A 20,943-nucleotide genomic window follows, 5' to 3' on the forward strand; every position below is an offset into this window, starting at 1 on the left:
AAAACTATACCTTGATTGCTAATAGGGTAAAGAATTAAAAATAGTTGGTAGGGAGCGCGCCGGCATAGTCAGCGCATATACAGGGTGTTCACAAAAGGGCATCACACCCCTTTCTGTGGCAAACTTCTGTGGCTGATAGTACTCATCATCATATACCAAAAAAGTCATATAAACTTAGACCAAGAAATGTCTCATTTATCCGCTAGTTGGCTTTTGTTATGTTTTATAAACAAGTTAGTTTCTCTAGAACTGGTAAGGCTACAGGTACCACCAAACTTTGCACATAATATGTTCATTATGTATATTACTTTGCACCATTTTGTTAATATTAAAGCAAGTGACACAATTATTTTTTCATGTTCCTCTTAGTTATACTTAACCTCATCTTGCTTATGTTTGTACCGATGTGCAACGTTTGGTCTATATAGCTTTACTAGTTTCTAGATTTAATAATTTTTTAATAAAAACACGAAATGGTGGATAACGGCTAAACGGTACATTTGACAACATTGACCTATGTTTATAAGACATTTTGTGTTTGCAATGATGAGTCTTATCCGCCACTTGGTGACACCCTTTTGTGAACACCCTGTATAGCCGGCATCAACAATCACAAGCACAACTACGGAAATATCTCAAATTTAGCAAATGTATAAATCTAAATACTGGATCATAAAACAATATTTGTTACTTATTTCTAAGTGGAGGTTTTGTACGGTTGGTTGGCACATGAGAGGATCTTTTTCCAAGCTGTTCGGAAAGACAAAATAATGTTTGCGATCTATATAAATATTTTTACTTAATAATACATTCTTTCATAGCAAGTGTTTATAGTAGTTTAACTTACAGAGTATAAAAATTGTTGAATACTAATTAGGCTGAATTAAAGTAATAAGCTTTAACATTTTAAACATTTTACGTTTGACTGTAGTTAAATTTGTACACAGTACTACTTTTTTCACACGTGCACACTGCACATTTCACATATAAAAAGTAATTGTGGTTTTCTATAAACACGTTTTCAAAGTTCAATTTCTTCCCAAATAAGATTCTTTCATTTTTTCCTAATGCCCCCATAGCATAAAGAGAATAAAACATAGGAACTGTGATGGATTCATCTGGACTTACTACCTTAAGGTTTATCAGAGTGGTAGGAAGAGCCAGCTTCTCGTGAGGAAAGGGTAGTACAGTTGAATAGACAAAGAAATACTGGATTGAAGAGCGCTTTATCTAAATAAATAATGATTTTATGATATGGACATTGGAAATAAAATAATGGAAGAGAGAAAGTCTGGCAGCCTGCGGCCCAACAAGCACATGATGTCACAGATGGTTGGAAGACCCATGCCCTGTTTGGACTAAAAAGAATTTCCGATGATCATTTCAGTTCTTGTGGGTAGCAACGCCATCACGCTACAGTTGAAATGTTTCAATTTCTCTCGTCAAAGGTGATAGAATTTAAAATTATTTACTATAATATAACACAGCCCAGAATACCAGGCGTTATCCACGCTGTACAATGTTAACCTCGTCAGTTTATATGGCAAACAAGACGTCCTTGACATGTTACATGACATTTTGAGATATAACATGTAAACAAATACATTGTCTGTTGTCCTACACGGTCCATGTCGTTTGTTTTCCTTCGCGTAATCATTTGTTTGTTTTTATTTCTTCCACTTTTTAAGATATATTTTCTTTCACCAAATTTTAAAAGTATTTGTTGTTTAGATGTATTTAATATCTTCTCTTTCATCTCAAGATCCTCTCAATCCTTTAATTATGTCAGCAGTATTAATTGTCTACTAACTGTTAGGTGTATACTATACAATTATTGCTCACCAATTTACATAGTGAAACTGTAACTGGTCAAATCTTAGTTCTTTACTGTTAAATAAATTAATACTTTGATGTTTAAGATTTCACTAATGTCAATCTTGTTATCTTAGTTGATGTAATGCGATATATTAAAATTGATGCTAATAATACTTGACACTCTATATTTTATTAGCATTTACGTCAAAGCTGTTTGCATTTTTAAGGTTATATAATTATTACTTTATTGGTATTTCGATCTCATAATGTGATTTATTGTAATGTATTATGTTCAAAACGTTAATTAGTCGTAGTGCCATAGTTGTAAGCAGTTATTCAAATAACAAACAATTATATTTTCTATTCTTCTATTTTATATATGTCATAAATATTTTTATCTCGTCATAATAGTTGAGTGCAACGTGTTCCAGGCGATGGTATACTGAAATTTATTGTATCATCGGTTTTATAGCCTAGTAACCGATACTAGTAGTAGTCGATATGGAAACATATCGCAGTGGTTTTGTCAGCTGTTTTCTATTTTATTTTAATAGATGACATTGTGTAATGAGTAGGTTGTAAATTGTCGTAAATACTATGGTTGTTAAACCTTGGTGTTTGTAATTGACTGAACATTAGCAAAGTCAATGCGATTTTGTTTTCACTGGAAAAATGCAATTTTGTTTTCACCGTATTTCCATAGAGAACATGTATCCAGAGAGAATAATATAATATATACCGATCTATATTTTTTAATAGTAGAAAGTAGAAGTAGAAATACTATCTTTACTATTAGTAAACAACTTGGCCAAGATTTAAGAAGATTTGGTTTTTAAAGCAAACAACAGCTCAGAGTAATTATGCACATACAAATTGACTTGGAATCGTTTCTTAACGACCTTAATCGGACCTGTATATATTACGCACTAAATAATGAACGGTTTTATAATTTTATTTGAGCGATTACAATATAAAAAACGTGTTACCAATTTGAAAAACTAATCATCACACATGGTCCAACAAATGTTGAGTCAATATGGGGATTCACTTTGTCGCAACGTTGATGACCTTAAGAGTAATTCCAGTGTAAGAACGGTATCGTCATCCTTTTACTTTTGACCCTAAGTGACACTACTTGTCTAAACGGTCTAAAAGTTCCAATGGCGCCGTTTGACACGCGGTCCTTTCGTGATATTGCGAAACTCGTGTTATATGTTATCTTGTATTGTATCAGACGTTTACTGGAGTGTCTATTGCTGCCATATTTTACTGTCGAGCCTACCTACATAGGCAGGTGTAAGGACGCGTTGCGTAACGCTACGGCTTGTATAACCCGGTCGCAGCCGCCGCGCCGCGTTCCCGTCCCCAGCGTGCAGAAAGGTTACCGCTGTGAACCCGTACCCGTACCCGGTACCGGGCCGGGGCCCGAGCGGGAACCAGTTTGGTCCGCGCAGCCTACTTTTACTTTCGTCGTTTTTGTAACAGTGCATTTCTCCCACCACGAGTTCAACTGAAGACCAAACTCGTCGAAAAGATGATTCGTGCACACTTTAAACTCTGACAATGTTCTGGAATTCCTTCCATAATAAAATTACCAAAACTGAACACCAAAAAGTAAACAATTTACTGCAGTAGTATCTTAAAATATATTTTTGACACGACTATGCCCATATATTTTCATTGTGTTTCCAAAAGGAACAAAGTATTTGGCACGTTTTGAACATAGTTTGCCTAGAACATTTACTTCAGTAAATGTTTATTTTGCTTTAAAACTTTGACCAGTAAAGAACTTTTGTTCCCTAGAGTGGGAAAAAAGCCACGCAAAATTAGACTCAATCTCGGATAAATCATTTTAAACTTCTTGCTGATTGGTGAATGGATGGTAAAAATACAGGCTTCAATTTATAACTTTCTACAAATTACTGATTAAACATTGCGCTCAATGAGTCATATTCCTTTTTATTCTTTATGAACAAACAGTCACGAATTAAGAAAGATAAAATACATCAGATTATAGCCATGACTAGGAAGATAAATTATGCAAGAAACATTACTAGTCATATACATATAGTATGTTATGTGTTCTTAGTGTTTCTGATGTACTGGACACCGAATCTAAATCAGGTACCGGTACTGAATCAAAATCTCAGTTAAAATGAATCAAAAGTAATTAAACAAAACCATGTTTGTTAAATAAATTGCAAATGTTAAAGTCTGATTCATATGACTTTAATCAGTTTGTTTACAAATTTGTATATTCTGTTTTTGATTCTCGTTCCCACTTGTTCGTTAACGCTCAGACAAATCTCATGGAGCTACATGCACCATCATCTAACTTAATATTGCGTGTATGGAAAAGAAGTTTCATACATAATTTCAAATCCATAAACCAGTTTGTTTTCAATATAGTGTGCGGACAGATAGACATTAAATTATTCCAGCCCCTCAAGTGATAGACTTCGCTACAGTTCAGCCAACAAGTATCTTATACAGGTTGTAGCTACAGAATTTAATGCGTGGTTTAGTTATCGCTATGGAGTCTAAGCTGCTATTCAGACGTATGTAGATACTAAACGTATAGCAAGTCCCTTCAGGCGCGCGAAGACGGGTTGTTCCTCTTTCACACTTACACTAAGCCACGCTATCGAAATGGAAAGTTACCCGTTAACTAAACCAATAAAAACAGCTTTCGCTGAAATTAGCGTTCACTTTCTGCCACAGTTTCTGACATCACATTTTTCTTCTTGGGGCTCTAGTTACTGGTAACTTTTACATCCTGAAGCCGCGGCCGATTTAAATTACATTTTCTTGTAACTGTAATTGATCATGCAGTAAATATTGCCACAACTGCATAATCATTAATGACGCTCAGAAAATAAATTTAGTCCAAAAACTAATTTTATTATTTTGCTAAATTATAACTTACACCTTGTTGTTTACGAAAAATCTATCAAATAAAATTTAATAACATGTATTCTTGAAGAATCATATCAAACTTAGATAATCCATGAGCTTTTATTATAAATTCCAGTTATTAAAACATTACCATGCATTGTATATTGGTGTCGAAGGCTATTAGGCATAATCGACCACTAATAGTACGTTAGGACTAACTTCCAGCATAATATTATATCAGGTACTTTTTATTTCGACTAGGACTCCCAATAGCTCACCCGAATTCGGCTATGTCGTTTGTTGATTATTAAGCTATTCCTTCAAGCAGGTTTTAAATTATTCAGGTATGCTTTACGAATAGTTTAGCAATTTTAATAAAAAAAGCTCGTTTAATGGTCAATTATGAATGACCCCGTACCATTATTTAGTTGTATTTTATATAATATATATTTTCTAAACCCTGTTAATCGTTACTGGTTAATATAAGTTACATCCGATGTTCTTGGAACTAAACTCTTGGCGGATTAATAACCTAATTTATATTTTCGTATTATAAATTAGCCCTTTCACTTGAGACATCTAATTTTGAATGTAATATAAATTAAAGTTGTAGATAGTAAAGTGACTTACCTCGGTTGATGTTTTATTTCGTAGATTAATATGGATAATAGTTTGGTGATGTCCTTCTGACGAGACCACGTTGTCATGAAACTTAAGTTGTCTCGATAAATGGATAATACCGTCGTGATTTTGTTTTAGGCGGGTTTACCTTCGAGTCTCTGAGTTTCATTTTAACTATGAATACAACTTCGAGTGCTTCCAGCATTGATGTATTAGACTTTTACTAATCTTCACTTATTCCGACTACAGCTGCAATGCCAAGCCAAGATGCTGACGCCCGCGCTTGTGAGTAATAAGTTCGTATGCAAAATTCCCATAGAACACTGGAACCACTAGGCCACCCCCATGGTATTATTTTTAGTTCATCATCAATCTATTTGGCAGCAACGTGGCAATACATTATTTTATTTTTCCAACTGGAAGCGGCGTTTTTATGTTTATTTTTTACGATTAAACATATTACTTACTTTACAAATCGAGTATTCATTACTACAACGTTAGCGGTATCCAATATCATGTGTTTCATCTATTCAGTACAATCCTTTATAAATCTTGTTAGAATTCACATTTGCAGTTTTGAAAGCATAATTTATGAACAGAAAACAATTTAATGCTAGAAACATTAACATAAAATACATTTTTCAATTTTATTTTATTCATAAACACACTATGTTCTTATGCTTATGGCAGTAAGATTTCATTTTATTGATGGAATAAACTCACTTGTTATGCAGTAAATCGTCAAACATGAGCAGTAAGGTTCCATTTCGTGGCTCGAACCACTCTGAAACAATACAAAAACATTACAGTTATGTAAAAAGAAGAATTTAATGTTGCTTACATCGGCATGGTGTTTTTAAAGAGGCAGCTTAATTTTAGTTTCAATGTGAAACATTTGAATAATTATATTATGTTTATTTTGTCAGTAATGAGTAATAATATTGATACTCCACTTAAATACTATGTAAAATTATAAAAATATGAATGGAGTCCTGGTTGCTGAGGAGAGGTCAAGGCTGCGATGGTCCCCCCCCCCCCGAACTAAACTCCCACCCACCTCAACCATCCCGGTACACAAAGCATCGGCCTGGCTCACTCCGGCACTCAGCACTCGCGCCGCGACTAGCCGACGTAACGGGTGTATAGTGTCGGGTCCGCGGGTGTACTTGTACTGTACCGGGTCCCTGGATAACACCGCCACTGCACTCATGTAAGTACCGCCATCTTACTGTTTATATTAATCACCAACACATGATTGCAACAAACAATGCGGCGGCCAACAATGCAAATCAATGCCGGCATCGAGTTGAATAATTACGCTCTTGTTCTTTCCTGTTGCGTCAGTGATCACAATCAATTTTAAATTATAAAATATTTAATTTTATACAGATTACATTTTAACTGTTTACATTAGTTTTTTTTTTTTATATTATTTCCAATAAAGAGTACGTAATTGAATGTTAAATCAGAACGATTATAGACGATAATTTTTTAATAACTTACGTAATAATTAAATGTAAAAAAATTAAAATTAGAACATAACAAAATTAATCGGAATTATCTTAATATTCTAGACATTTTTTAACAATCATTATTTTCCTGAAGCTATTCGTCTTTACAGCTTTTGTATCCATTCCAATTTTAAACTTATTCCAAATAGCTTGTATATTTTTTTATTATTAGACTAAAGGCAAAATATTTGGTTCAAAGATTGTTTTCGACCACTTTTTACTGTTTGTGGAATTGGGAAGTAAATGTATGGAATACCCAATAAAGTTGGTTATTACAAAATGGATCTGCGGATTTTAAAGCAGAACCAATCTCACTATCTAAGATGTAGGCCTAACGACGAATTTAAAAATTACGAACCATCTTATATGGATACAGAAATACGAGTGTGTTATTTCTAAAGGTTAGATAAAAACTTCGAGAAATGGTTAAATGAAATAACCTCTGCGTGCGTTGGCACTATACATAATCTACTCGCTTTGTTTAGAATATTTTATCAATCATAATCAACAATTGTTACGTAGACGCAAACAGATTGGAATGGAATTTTATCGCTATGACAAATTACAAATACGTATATTCAACAACCATCACAAATTTGAGTCTTTTTCAGAACACAATTGTATCAATTTCGTTCAGTCCCTTTTTCAAATTATTTAATTTTGTATTGAATCTAATTTATTGTATTCTTCTCATCAATAATAGCTATACAAGGAATATTTAAGGGTTTTAACATTATCTAAAAGCTAACTTTAAAACCTCGTTTACTATCGGTAGAAAACACAACAGTTTGGTAAAACAGTCATTCTATCGTTTGTTTATTTTGTTCCTGCATACACACAATAAATGTCGAGTGGATTGAGCATTTTAAGACAGGTAAATGCTAATCAAATCTGCTGGATGTCGCTTGAAACGAATATTCTAATATTAAGGGCATAAAGGTTCCCTGTAAAGTACACGATATGTCTTTACGAACATTATTTGAAATCAATGATTGTTTGAAGATACAGTGTCTATTATGATAGTATCACTAATATTGTCTACCTATTTCAGAGTGTAAGTACACATCGTCATTGATAATAAATCTGAGATTCCTATACATGCCGAGTTATTCTCAAAAATATTAATATTGAATTAGTTTCGAGTCCTATTTTACTGCATTTAAATAATAGCATGTGGTGTGTTTTTTATCCCCCAATTTCAAATATGTTAGTCTCATGTAACAAGCGATCGCAACAAGACAATGGATATGAATGTCCAACTGAAATAAAATCTAAAAGAATTTACGCAACTGCGTATGTGAAATTCCAGAAAAGAACTTTCATAAACTTCAGAAAGACCTAAAGTGAATTTTGTACTGTTCTGGTTTCATAATGAGATTTGTTTTCATAATAATTTTTAACATTTCTAAAACTGTAATAAAAGATCCAAACAAATGAAATTCGGAAACTGCATAATGTGCTGACACATATAGCCTATGTCTTAGTTTACACATTTCGATATGTAACTCCAGAAAGCATCCAATGTTTTCCAAATTTATATTGTTGTAAGGAAAATGGTGTAATTTATTTTCGACATATTTTACATTTCATACTGTATGCACTCTTCTGTACGAGACAATGCCTAAGTCATCAGATGATTTATCCGACTACTGCTATTGCCACACGTCACTGGTAATAGTTTCCAGTGCAATCAATCTTAACTACGTTTGTTACGCTTACACAATGTCTGGAGACTGTCTTAAATGTAATATTTTAAACTCAGATACCATATTTGTTTTTTTAAGAATTTAAAAATTATAACAAATGTCAAATTGTATATATTTCTTAGTGTTCTCTGCCAGATTCTGTGAAACAGAAGCGTGCAGTAGATACCATCCACACGTCTAGTGTAGACAAACTCGACAGTATAATAGAGAGTGGTCATAAAAGAACGTGACATTGTTCAACGACAAGGATCAAAAGCAAATCAATAAACTAAAATAGATTATAAAACAATAATTATTTCTTTGTTTGTATTGACAACTACTGTTCTATAAAACACTGCATAATAAATAATAAATGTTATCAAAACACAGTAATGGGCCTTGAAACATACACTAATTGAGAAGGGTATGAGGTAACTTGAACACCCAAATGCATTCTTATTACACTTTCTGAACATCTTAGCGTGAGATAAATATGCTGATTGCCAGTTGTTCTGAAGGAAATCCCCCGCCGAATTCCAACAAACGTTTCAGTCTAACTGAACCCTTTTGATAAATGCGGCAAGTATTAACAAAAATTACGGAAGATTGTCTTAAGAAATAGGTGTTGTACAGTGCTGTAATTGCCCCGGTCTTTGTTACCGTATGGCTTCTTCTTGGAGTGAAGCCGATTATATCTAATACGGTATCATTCACCATGATAATTGGCTCATGGTTCTCTATTACAGATAGAACCACAAATTATTAAAAATATTATTTATTCTTTGTATATTGATTATATAATCGGCATAATAAACGTCTTTGAATCAGCCATGATCCAGTATCACCAACGTACTGTTTTAATGGGACCGAGAACTAATCTCTGCTGTTAACCGTACCTCATTTCAATAATTTTTCACAAGTGTTTTGAAATATTGGCGCTTTTGTTATGTTAGGATTATCTAACATTAAGTTTAATCATTTTTTAAATCAAATGTCTTACAGTGCGTATGCTGAAAGAATCTTTTCATTAACCACATTGATTTTATATTTCTTGAATTTATTATAAGTGTTATTTCTCAAATTCTTTAGTATTTATCCCTTCTTTCACCCGACTTAAGTACTGACTGTTCCTCATATCTATGCTGCCGATGTAAGTCACAAGTATTACATTATATCATGTGTTCCTAGTAGAAAATTACCATAACAGAAAGAAGGAAAAGAACGTGAGCTGACAAAAACATAACATAGACTCACGTTTTGTCCAAAAATAGACTTATTACGATTTCCCAATGTCATAACTGAAACGTTGCTATCCATTACTTCTGAAGATCATTAAGTTGAACATAAAGATCTAACTGTAATGGCCGGTGCATATTAATAGAGATGATATCGTAGGTTTATAGCCCTATTGTTTGTTCCCCACAGCCGACTCAGTAACTGCTCTTTATACATTCAGTCTCTGTAAATTTGGTAACGTAGTTAAAATTGATCATCTTAATGTTGACTAAATCTTAAGATGAAGCTTGAATTGTATGCTTTATTTTATTATTTTCTTTAGAGTGTTTTGACAGCACAAATTCTAATGTTATGGGAATTCTAAACATATTTCTTTACAGGTAGGTTCTTCTATTGAACTATTAATCTTACATATTTCCATTACGATATACACTCGTAGTGGTAAAATATTGTTGTGACAAACGGTTTGAAACTCTTGTTTTTTAGAATTGTTATGAATTAGGTTTGATAAGTGCCTTTAGAGATAGTTGTGTTGATTAGTTGGTAAAAGCCCCAGCGTCACGATGGAGAGAAGACAGTACCAATAGTGATGGGTTTGCAGTCTGTGTTTTGGTTTTTTGGGCTTTTAAGTTCACCCAGCCTTTAACACAGTATATTACGTGAGTTTATACGGACCAACCATGTATCAACTTGCCATAGTAAAATTCTTGTAAGTTAGTGGTAGAAATCTTTATTTTTATAAGTACGGAATTTTGTATCAAGTATACAAGGTTAAGATAAAATAGTAAGTCTTAAATGTTATTTTATAACGGTTCTAAATAAGTCAAATATTTCTTATGAATGTTTTTAAGAACTATTTTATATTTTAGTGAACGCCCTCAGATTTTTATAACAGTATTTAATGTTACTACTATTCAGAATAATTTGGTTCAGATTTGATCTAAATCCAAAAAAAGATAACAATTTCGGATTTTAAACAAAGAATGGGGCGTGATATTTCAAAGAAGACTAGTTACGGTAGTAACCAACTTTTTATTTTGAAAATATGATAAATCTTCTGGCACCTAAAACAATTCTTAAAAGAGTCGAATTTTTAAAATGGTATTTTGCAAAGCTAATTGGTGTGTAGGTGTAGTTACTCTGTATACATAAATACGGTTTGACGTTGACCACTATTCGCCTCACTAATACATCGTTCAACGCCATTTTAAAGTAACCCACTACTAGGAGAGAACGAAATGATCTTCTAAATATCGGTGGCCTGGTTAGCTGGCAAGAGTGTGAGATATATGGCAATTAGCCTACAGTAACAGTAACAATAGGTAACAGAGCATGACTGGGTGGGAGTAGACCTGCCTGTAGATGACCAGACAGGCCCCATCAAGATAGCAGTTCTACACTACATGCAGCGAAGCTAGCTACCGGTGGTACCATAATCTGTTCCTACTTACCTAATAGCGACTAGCAGTGGGATTGATGTTACCATTACGTTGATACGCTTCTATTACTAATTTTGCAAAATTAAAAATGGAAGTTCCCAGGTAATTTTTAATTCCAACCTCTATCTGTAACATTGAAATACCGAGAGGGACCCAGTATAAAATAATGGTCTCAAAACAAATAAGTAATATTATGGATAAATAACCCTGCTTTAAAATTATTGTAAAAAAACTGGCCCAGTTACACTATTCAACAGTTTTTCTACAAAAGAAAAACCAGCGTATGTACTTCATTACGTACACCGTAGAATTGGTAAATGGTTGAATTATAAAATAAACCAGGTAACGAGGATTTATTGAACATTCCAAAATTTGTATTCATAAGCTGTAAAAATGTATATTTATTTGTATTGTTTAAGAACTCAAAACTGATTATGGGTTTTAATTAGAGGTTATAAACAACTTTAAAATAACACGTGCAAAAACAAAATAGCAGAAACGTAATTTTAAGGTATTACAGTGTTGCTTGCTGCAATGCTGTATATTTAATTCAATTTGAATTATTTGTTTGAATTTAGGATTAGTGATCTTATCTAACTAGAGCAGTCTGCACTCACTTAGCCCGGTGATATTTGAGGTAGTGTTGCCATATCGTTGCTGACCACCATATGTTCCCGCTATGACGGACTTGGTTGCTGTCTGCATAATTTACTTGTTGTCTGCAAACCAAAAGAATGAAATAAAATGTATATATCATTCGTTCACGTTAACAACCTTATTGCTAAGAGGTATTGAAACGGATCAGTTATTTTCCGTAAACGTAAAACTGGCAACAGTATTAGGCGCGTAGAAGGGTGATTCAAATGCATCAACCATCATTAGACTATTTTAGTACGGGCTCTCCTAATGGCTTGTTCTTTCATTATATGGGTTATAATAGTACTGTATTTTCATAACGTTACAGAACACGTCATCTCGCATCTAACGTGGTAGGTTATTTTCGTCTGCGTACGCCGTGCATGCTTGAAAGAGCCATAGAATACTTGTCAGCCACGGTAGCTAGCTCTGAGTCATCATCGTCATCAGATACTGCTTGTTCCCGTATACGTCGAATTATTTCCTCGTCTGCGAGGATTTGATGGCGTCTTTCTTATTTCTCTTCAAAAGGCACTCCGTTATGGAAAAATCGGTAATGTTGTGATCATAAAGTAAAGTGTCCTAATATGGAATCAAAACTTTCTGACACTGCATATGTAACTGTAACACTCTCATTACTGTTTATAAATAAGTCGCCGTCAGAGCGTTAACTAGCAAAAACTTTAATCTTATTCTGGTCCCTAGAGGGACCAAAAAACGACAGGCTCGTAACTTTTTCAAATTTCAGAATGCTGTAGGTCTACAGATAATTTTTTAGCTCAGATAGTACAAATATATTCTGTTTTTAGGTTGTTCCAAAGAAGTTGTATTTCTTTTAAATACAACTAATAAGAAATAGCTGAGTGTGCGTGGATCTGCTTGTCATCACATATAAATGCATGAACTGAATGTTATACAGGATAGTTATCAAAAATCAAATTTTCTGTTGTAGGAAAATGTACGTTGTGAATCACTTTTTATAACTCGTACATAATTATCAGTTTATATTGTTAAATTGTTTGTAAACTTTTACACACTTCCCTTTCTTCCCTTACTTAAGAATCATTCAACTCCAACTAAAATCGCCATTAAATGGAGTCTTTACCGGCGAAACGCGTCTAAAATATCAGTCAAAACATCTTACTCTCTTAAACAAAAGGCTACTTAAAATAAGTTTCAAATGTGAAAGTTTAGTATTTTTTTCGCCTATATCGCCCTTTTTGATGAAAACTAATAATTTTAGCATACATGAATTGTTATAGTTTAAGTTCATGAAAGTTTTTAACCGTGTTCAATATTCAAGAATATACATAAAAACTGTGTTATATCGGCCAGGAAAATTCTCAACAGGTGACTTCCCAAGTAGCTGTATAAATTACAGAACTATAAACAATGTTTCAGTAAAATTACGTGGCCCTCCCTGATTATTCTCTTGAATTTGTTCCTAATTCATTTCAGGTTTAATAGTCGTTTGGCACTGCTCACGTCATGTGCATCATACTGCAAAGTATACGTATTTTCCAAATAAACAAAAACTAGAATGTGAACAAAATTAATATAATGGTAATTATATTATGTTAAGTTGTCACCCATTCAAACATTCCACACATTTATACTCTTTTGCTGAAATATATAACGGGTTAAATGCCAAAAATAAACAATTATTATGGACGATATCTGAGGTACATCAAATGCAAATGCAGAAATATTAGATCTATTAAAAGTCAATTGTGTTTTAAAATACACATATAAGTACACGGACAAATAGCCCACGATAAAGGTTTATGACATACTTTATATTACACTTTAAATACTTTGTTAATTTCTTGTGGTTCGAGATACATTACCATGTTTTACAATTTTTTCAACTGGTAGTTTTGTGTAGATAATAAATCTGTTTATATATTTAATAACTTTGTTTAACAGCAAAAAATGTTATTTTCCCAAAAGTTTGTTTTTGTCTCTTAGCCAATATACATTTGAAGTCTTTAAATAAATAAACTCTTCTTATGGAATTATAAAAAAATATACCAATAACTATATTTATTGACGTCCATTACGACCGGATATGAACTGTAATTAGGGATAATTCGTGAAATAAGTGTACTCTAGACAGTTGGGCAGCCAATAGCAATCATCTGACAAGCGACAGGCGGAAACACATTGTTAGCTGAGAATTCGTGATACAAGTGTACTCTACAGTTGGGTGGCCAGTAGCAATCATCTGACAAGCGACAGGCGGAAACACATTGTCAGTTGAGAATTCGTGATACAAGTGTACTCTAGACAGTTGGGTGGCCAATAGCAATCATCTGACAATCGACAGGCGGAAACACATTGTCAGCTGAGAATTCGTGATACAAGTGCAGTCTCTGAGAATTCGTGATACAAGTGTACTCTAGACAGTTGGGTGGCCAATAGCAATCATCTGACAATCGACAGGCGGAAACACATGTCAGCTGAGAATTCGTGATACAAGTGTACTCTAGACAGTTGGATGGCCAATAGCAATCATCTGACAATCGACAGGCGGAAACACATTGTCAGCTGAGAATTCGTGAAACAAGTGTACTCTAGACAGTTGGGTGGCCAATAGCAATCATCTGACAAGCGACAGGCGGAAACACATTGTCAGCTGATCGCGAGAGACGCAACATTTGGGCGTTGGCCAACCTCCACATAATCCGATACTCAGTCATTAACAAACCAGCAAACACGGGATGGAACCGGTCGTCTTGGGTGGCATCTGACAACTCGGCCAAGCAGGGCGTTATATATAAATGTCCCTTCGTCGTACCTATCGCGATTTAGGCGACAGTCAAATTAATTATCCGATTACGTACGCTAGAGATGGTTAAGGATGATAAATCGGAATTTGTACCTAATGTACCTCAGGATCTGACCTACTTGGAGTTCACAATCACTACATCTTGCTACACGGTAAAATATTTGAGTAGGGACCATTTCGATTGAAAGTATTGTAATGTTTGACAATTAATTAACAAGATTCGCTGAAAACTTTTACATTTCCATAAATACACTACCATTTACGTAATGTTCTTTAATTGGTTATAGCTAGTCGATTGTATCAACTTTGGAGAAACAGTATTTTTGATATTTATAGAAACTTTTCAATAAATTATAATGCTTCACTTATATTGTGAGCTCATTTATTGCTCTGAGGCACTCTCGTACAAAATTCACAAGTGGATTTTATATGCAGTGACCATGATAGACGATCACTTAATGGAATAATAGTAAATTTCCATATTCTATCAAACAATTTAGCTGCATCAAACCTTAAAGTCTACAAAGAGTCCTTGGAAACCCTTACCGGTGTAACAAGATAAGTTTTGTAGGTACACATAACGTATGTTTAGAAGGGTAAATTTAATGCGAACGTTGAGTACAGCTCCATTTCACCTTCCACCCTTAATTAATAAGAGAACATGATGGTTCCACGTACTTTTCAAACCCATGATACGTGGTGAATGATAGTCAATGTGACACGTCGCACCCCAAATCGCCTACCCGGGAACAGGCTTTAAATGCCCCCAAGAGAGTCATCCCTAAATACCTCATCCTGTTTCGATACGTTGAACTAGGAAAGGGCGATATCGGAATCCCCTTTCTGGACCCCATTTCCAACATTCTCTCGGATCAGTGGTTGGAGAGACTACTGTCTCCTTACCCAATAGTCTTAGCAGCTCTTAGCTAAACTACTAACTAACTGACATGTATACATTATAAGATGATGAGACAAAAGTGTAGAACTATATCATTCCTACCGGTGAAGGCTGTAACAATACTATAACACTGACACTTTTCTATATCAGTATCATTAAACCGTCAAACGAAAATTTAAAAATCAGTTTTAGTAGTTAATATTTTTTTTACTAAATGTTAGTTATATAAATAGTTCATTCTTTCTCAAATGCAGAAACAAAAATGTTGTTCCTTTCAGAAAAGGAATGAACACATGTAGTTAACAGAAAGAAAGGTGAGGCTTATGCAATTACACAATTTCTCTCTGCCAACGTACGGAAGATGTACAACTGGCTGACCATTTCTAATCGGATTACAGGACACAGAGATCGATTACAACGAGTATTCGGTCATAGAAGCCTTACTTCTTTATTAGCATTAGTTGAAAATTGTGTATAACCTTGACACATCATTCGCCATTTCCTAACAAAAGTTAGTACTGAATGTTTTATCCTATATATTATTTTTGATGTGAACCGCTTCTCATAAAAGAGTTGATTTGTTATCCATAAACTACATTATATATATATATATATATATATATATATATATATATATATATATATATAATTAATTTTAACTCGATAAAATTGCTAAAATAACTTTAAAAATACTTATAAAATATAATTAACACAAGACTTTGATTTGTAAGGTTTGTCAAGAAGGGTGATATCTGGAGAGGAGAAGACTGTTTATGAATAACAAAAAACTTCTGTCGCACATTGGAAATTTGTGTTTTACAATGCAGATGAATAATGAAATTGGTTGAATTACTATTGTATGAAAGAAAGAAATTGTGCTATGTTTCATATATAGTTATTACCATGCACTCCCGTGCTCTGTCCGGAGACCATGCAAGGCCACGGCCGCCCATGTGGCAGCATGAGTCACAAAGTGTAGCGGCCGGTGCCAATATTGGCAAGAGAAATAATGGGCGCTAAACACAGCTTTATCACTACAGACCGACCACCTGCAACCGTACCGCCTGTTATCATAGCACCCTCAGCTGACACGCCTTATCATTACAGTCTCGGACCGCTCCTCCTTCCTCAGCGCATGACGCACTCCTTGTCGGGTGTAAAAATATTCTTCTTGGTAATAGACAAGAAAAGTGTCAGGCATTTTCCGACTTCCGGTAGGGTTCTCTTTGGACAATATTTCGTGAGGTCTACCTACTAAAACCTTTGTAACTGCACCTTTGAAAAATGCACTATCGCAAATATACAATTCAGTCCTCCCTTTTATTCAAATCGTAGATGCACCATTGGAGATGACATTTCTGGGGCAGCAGTAAGGTATGACATATATGATATGCCAACCCGTAGCTGTGCTCGTCGAAAGAATAAAATGGATTTGGCTTTAACCACGTTATTAGCTGAGCGTATCAAAACCAAGGAGCCAACATTTGTTTGTTCGGAGGAAACATTTGTTCGCAGTATCTGTCCAAACCTTCATTTCTACATAGGCTAAGTCGAGTTCTGTGATACTGTATTTCATGTCATGGGTATCCCACATACTATCCTTATTGAAGCTTATCACGCGACTTGTGGTTGACTTCTACTACTTTGTGTTCTAAGTATTTATTGATCGTCAGTTTCTTCGTTGTAATAGGCAAGATATTAAACACCCGTAGGGAAAGGATAAAGTAATGGAGGTAGGGTATTACCTCTCTTCTGTTAAGCCTATAATACAAGATATCAATAGTTTTTCCCAAACATTATATCTGGTATTAACGTATTAACAAACTTCTCCTTTCTCGCAGTTCAGTTTTAGGCCTAGTCAGACTTAGGCCTATGTTATGTTATGGCGTGACATTCACAATGTCTGTATGTATAATCCCGTGTAGGATACGTAACAGCATGTTGAATGCTATTATTGCAATATTTCACTGTTGGATAAATATTGTAAAGGCACAAACCCCAAGGTGAGAGGCGTCCAGTCACTGAACCATTGTCCGACTGTGGTGAATCGATGTTCTTAGCTCGCCGTGAAGAATCACACCATTGGCTCACCACTCACCCGCTCTCCGCCTCGCCTCACGGCCGTGCCGCACTGCCGGCGTACGCTGCCTTGCCTTGCTTTGCTTGATTAATCGATATTATACAGTGGAAACATTTTATTGTGTGCAAAACAGATAATACAACACCTGCCACTGGACGGTCGTATGTTGACTCAACTCATGTTCGGTTGTTCATGACGCTAACGTTCGTTACTGTTAGTAATGATTAACAACCGACAATTATTGTTTTGTTGTTCTTGTAAATCTTTATTTGAGATAAAAGAATTACGCTTTGTTTTCTATCTCGATGTTGGTAGATGTCCTCAAATACCAAGATATTGGTCAGATGTTCACAAAGTAAGTTTTATGTAATGTAAATGTATGTGTATTGTTGTTTAGTCCAGAACAATGGACACACATAAACAACAAAGTAATTATAAAAATATGTTAAATCAATTTATCTACACTTATGTGAGATGTAACCTGAGTGCATTGACATAGCGGGAATGTTACAACAATACTACACAACATATTAGGTGTGTAGTAAGATGATGAACGTAACCATGTCAGAGCAAGTTCCCATTCATCCTATGTCATTAAAGGCGTTCGGTCACTGTTTTTCTATTAAATAAAACTAGTGGGTCTGCTGCTCGAATGTGAGAAAACGGGCTTTACACCAAGTAATATTTAGTATTAATCTCATCAGTAAACATTTTAATTTTGTAACTTTAAAAAAACCATTAGAGAAGAAGAAAACTTTGAAATCGATCTATTAGTTTTGTTCAAAATTACCCGCCGCTACGCACGCAATTTTTAAACTAAGCCCGCGACCTATTTAGTAAAAGTACTTATGATGTACGATGATGGAGCCCTATGATGTTTTTCAAACTTAAGCAGGCATACATCAGGAAAATACTATTTCAGTATTCTTGGTTGAGGACCAGAGGTTAAGGGGCTGTGTTTTACATCAGGATTTGCCGTGTAGGAGCATTTCTGGTTCTAATGAATTGTATATCCGACGTCACAGCTTAGTTTGCCTTGATGTACCCCGATGAGGGAAATATAAATATAGGTCTTAGTAACCTAATTCTGTAAAAATTCCTTTTTTTAGCCCTTGTATAAGAATTCCAGTATAAAATAGAAATGTAGAAATATATACGATGTAGAAAATGTACATACATATATAGGACTAAGAAGCTAAATCCTTACTGAGGTAATGAAAAATGTCCAAATAATCGTTTACAATAAGTAGGTTTTGTGCTGTAGAAGTTTGTTCTGGAATAAAAGTTAGATGGTAGCTTTGCCTTTGTTATATGCATTATACTACTCAAGCATTGTGTACTTATGTAAAGAAATGTTTCAGCTTCTTTGACGAACTTCAGCTGAAACGTCACATAAAGTTTGAAAGGGTCAAAAAATGTCTACTGTTTAAATTTGGAATATTAAACATAAATATTATTGTTACAATCAATCTTTTTTATTGTTCTGGGAAACTTCACCCTTTTTCTCCACATAAACCTTCCTTGGACATCAAGAAATTTTTTTTCAGAATTAACCAAATTGATTAAGCCACTTTTGAGATTAGTACTGTTTTGAAACTTTCGGCAGTTCAAATATGATTTTGATGAGTACAGGACAATATTGTACTGCATAAAATGAGATTTTCTATAATAAAGCCATTCTACGGGTTTTCTAACATGTTCTTTCTCATGCGCGCTGCGCTCTCTGTACCAACTAGCCATTATTGGTCGAGTGATGCAATTGACCTCAATCCCATCAGGTGGTTTCCATAACGCAGACAACCGCTGTTAATTAATTAACTCCCCACTGGCCCTCGAGGTGATTAGTGGCCGTACTGTCTTGGCAGCAGCGGGTCCAGGCCGAACAACTCATATCGCTCGCCGACCATTCGGCTGTTTGCTCACCTCGGTTCGCCGATTTCGGGTCAGACTCGTGGCGGTCCCGGTGCGGTTCTGTCGCAGTCACACTGATCCTGACTGGTGGCGACACCGGTTTTTGTCTCCGCCTATTTACTTTTTATGGCAAGCATTCGGTGGAGCGGTTCGACGGTTATGGTTCTTTAACTCCTCGGCAGAAGAAATTAATTTATAAATAATCTTATTAATGGTGCATGAATACAGTTTTAATTGTAAAATACTCAGAACTGTTACATCCGTGTCCAAAGGGTCAATGTTCCTGAACATAGTGAGATATATATATATATATATATATATATATATATATATATATATATATATATATATATATATATATATATATATATATATATATAATTGTTGTTAACGCAGAATTTAAGAGGGAAATGATATGACGGAGTGCAAATATATCCTTTCAGCACATTCGTTTTAGTAACTCGTGGTAATTGCTTCGACAAAAAAATAATCAAATTATATATTTTAATTGTCACAAATGCACATGATTCTGTTCTTCTTTAATGACATGTTTTTATTAGTTTTTTGTCATTATCATGAAAGATTGTGTTTTTTCAACAAGAATACCAATTTTAACCAACGGTGAACTTTTTGTGCGAAGCTAAAGATTTCTTATAGTTTCATTGTGGTTACATGTTTTAAAATTATGTTCATGACATTTTCTGAATTTAAGTATTTTTGTAAACTTTTCTATACATAAGAAATGAGTAATATGACGACTAAAATAACTACCGTACATTTAGTATGTTATCAAATGTCAACCATTGGGAAATTTATTAATAGCAGTTAACTTCCTATGAATACAAGTTATGATGAACAATCGAAAGCAGGTATTTTGGGTAGTTTTGTAGCACCACCAATACCTTTAAATTTGTCGACGTATTTTAAAATTAAAAACACTTTTATACACTGAACACATCAAATTAAAAATATGCAGCGTATGTAAATTTCTTCGGTCCTATTTATTTTTTTCTTTGTTATGATATTTAAGACAAAGTGTTTTAATGTTATATGATGTGGTAGAATAGTATTGTATATTTCATTATGACTTTTAGATTTTAAAAATTTATCACTTTAAAACGGCTTTTGAGAAATAGAAGTTATTTAACAAGACTATATAAAATACATACCTCTGTGAATTTTAACGTAATTTTTGCTCCATAAGACCAATGCAAGGACACGATCATCCCTCCGCCTATTGATGGGTCCACCCTTAACTTCACAATAGGATCTTATGACTTGATAACCTTCTATACTCAACGAACAAAATATTTAAGAATTTTGTCCAGAGATAATGTGCAGTAGAAGATTTGAAGTCTGAAGTTTATTAAATTTGTGCTCTAAGCGACTTGCTAAGACGACCACGAGACTCGTGGATCACGGATTAAA

General features: G+C 34.3%; 1 protein-coding gene across 1 annotated transcript in view; it reads left to right on the forward strand.

The window, feature by feature from the left end:
- Window positions 1-6,404: 6,404 nt before the first annotated feature.
- Window positions 6,405-20,943, forward strand: part of LOC124354949 — a 75,619-nt gene continuing 61,080 nt past the window's right edge. Inside the window, exon 1 of the mRNA XM_046805777.1 lies at window positions 6,405-6,541. Within this exon, the coding sequence (XP_046661733.1) occupies window positions 6,540-6,541 (2 nt within the window). The 5' untranslated portion in view covers window positions 6,405-6,539. The remainder of the gene's footprint in view (window positions 6,542-20,943) is intronic.

The sequence above is a fragment of the Homalodisca vitripennis genome, chromosome 2, assembly GCF_021130785.1.
Source record: "Homalodisca vitripennis isolate AUS2020 chromosome 2, UT_GWSS_2.1, whole genome shotgun sequence".
Lineage (NCBI taxonomy): Eukaryota > Metazoa > Arthropoda > Insecta > Hemiptera > Cicadellidae > Homalodisca > Homalodisca vitripennis.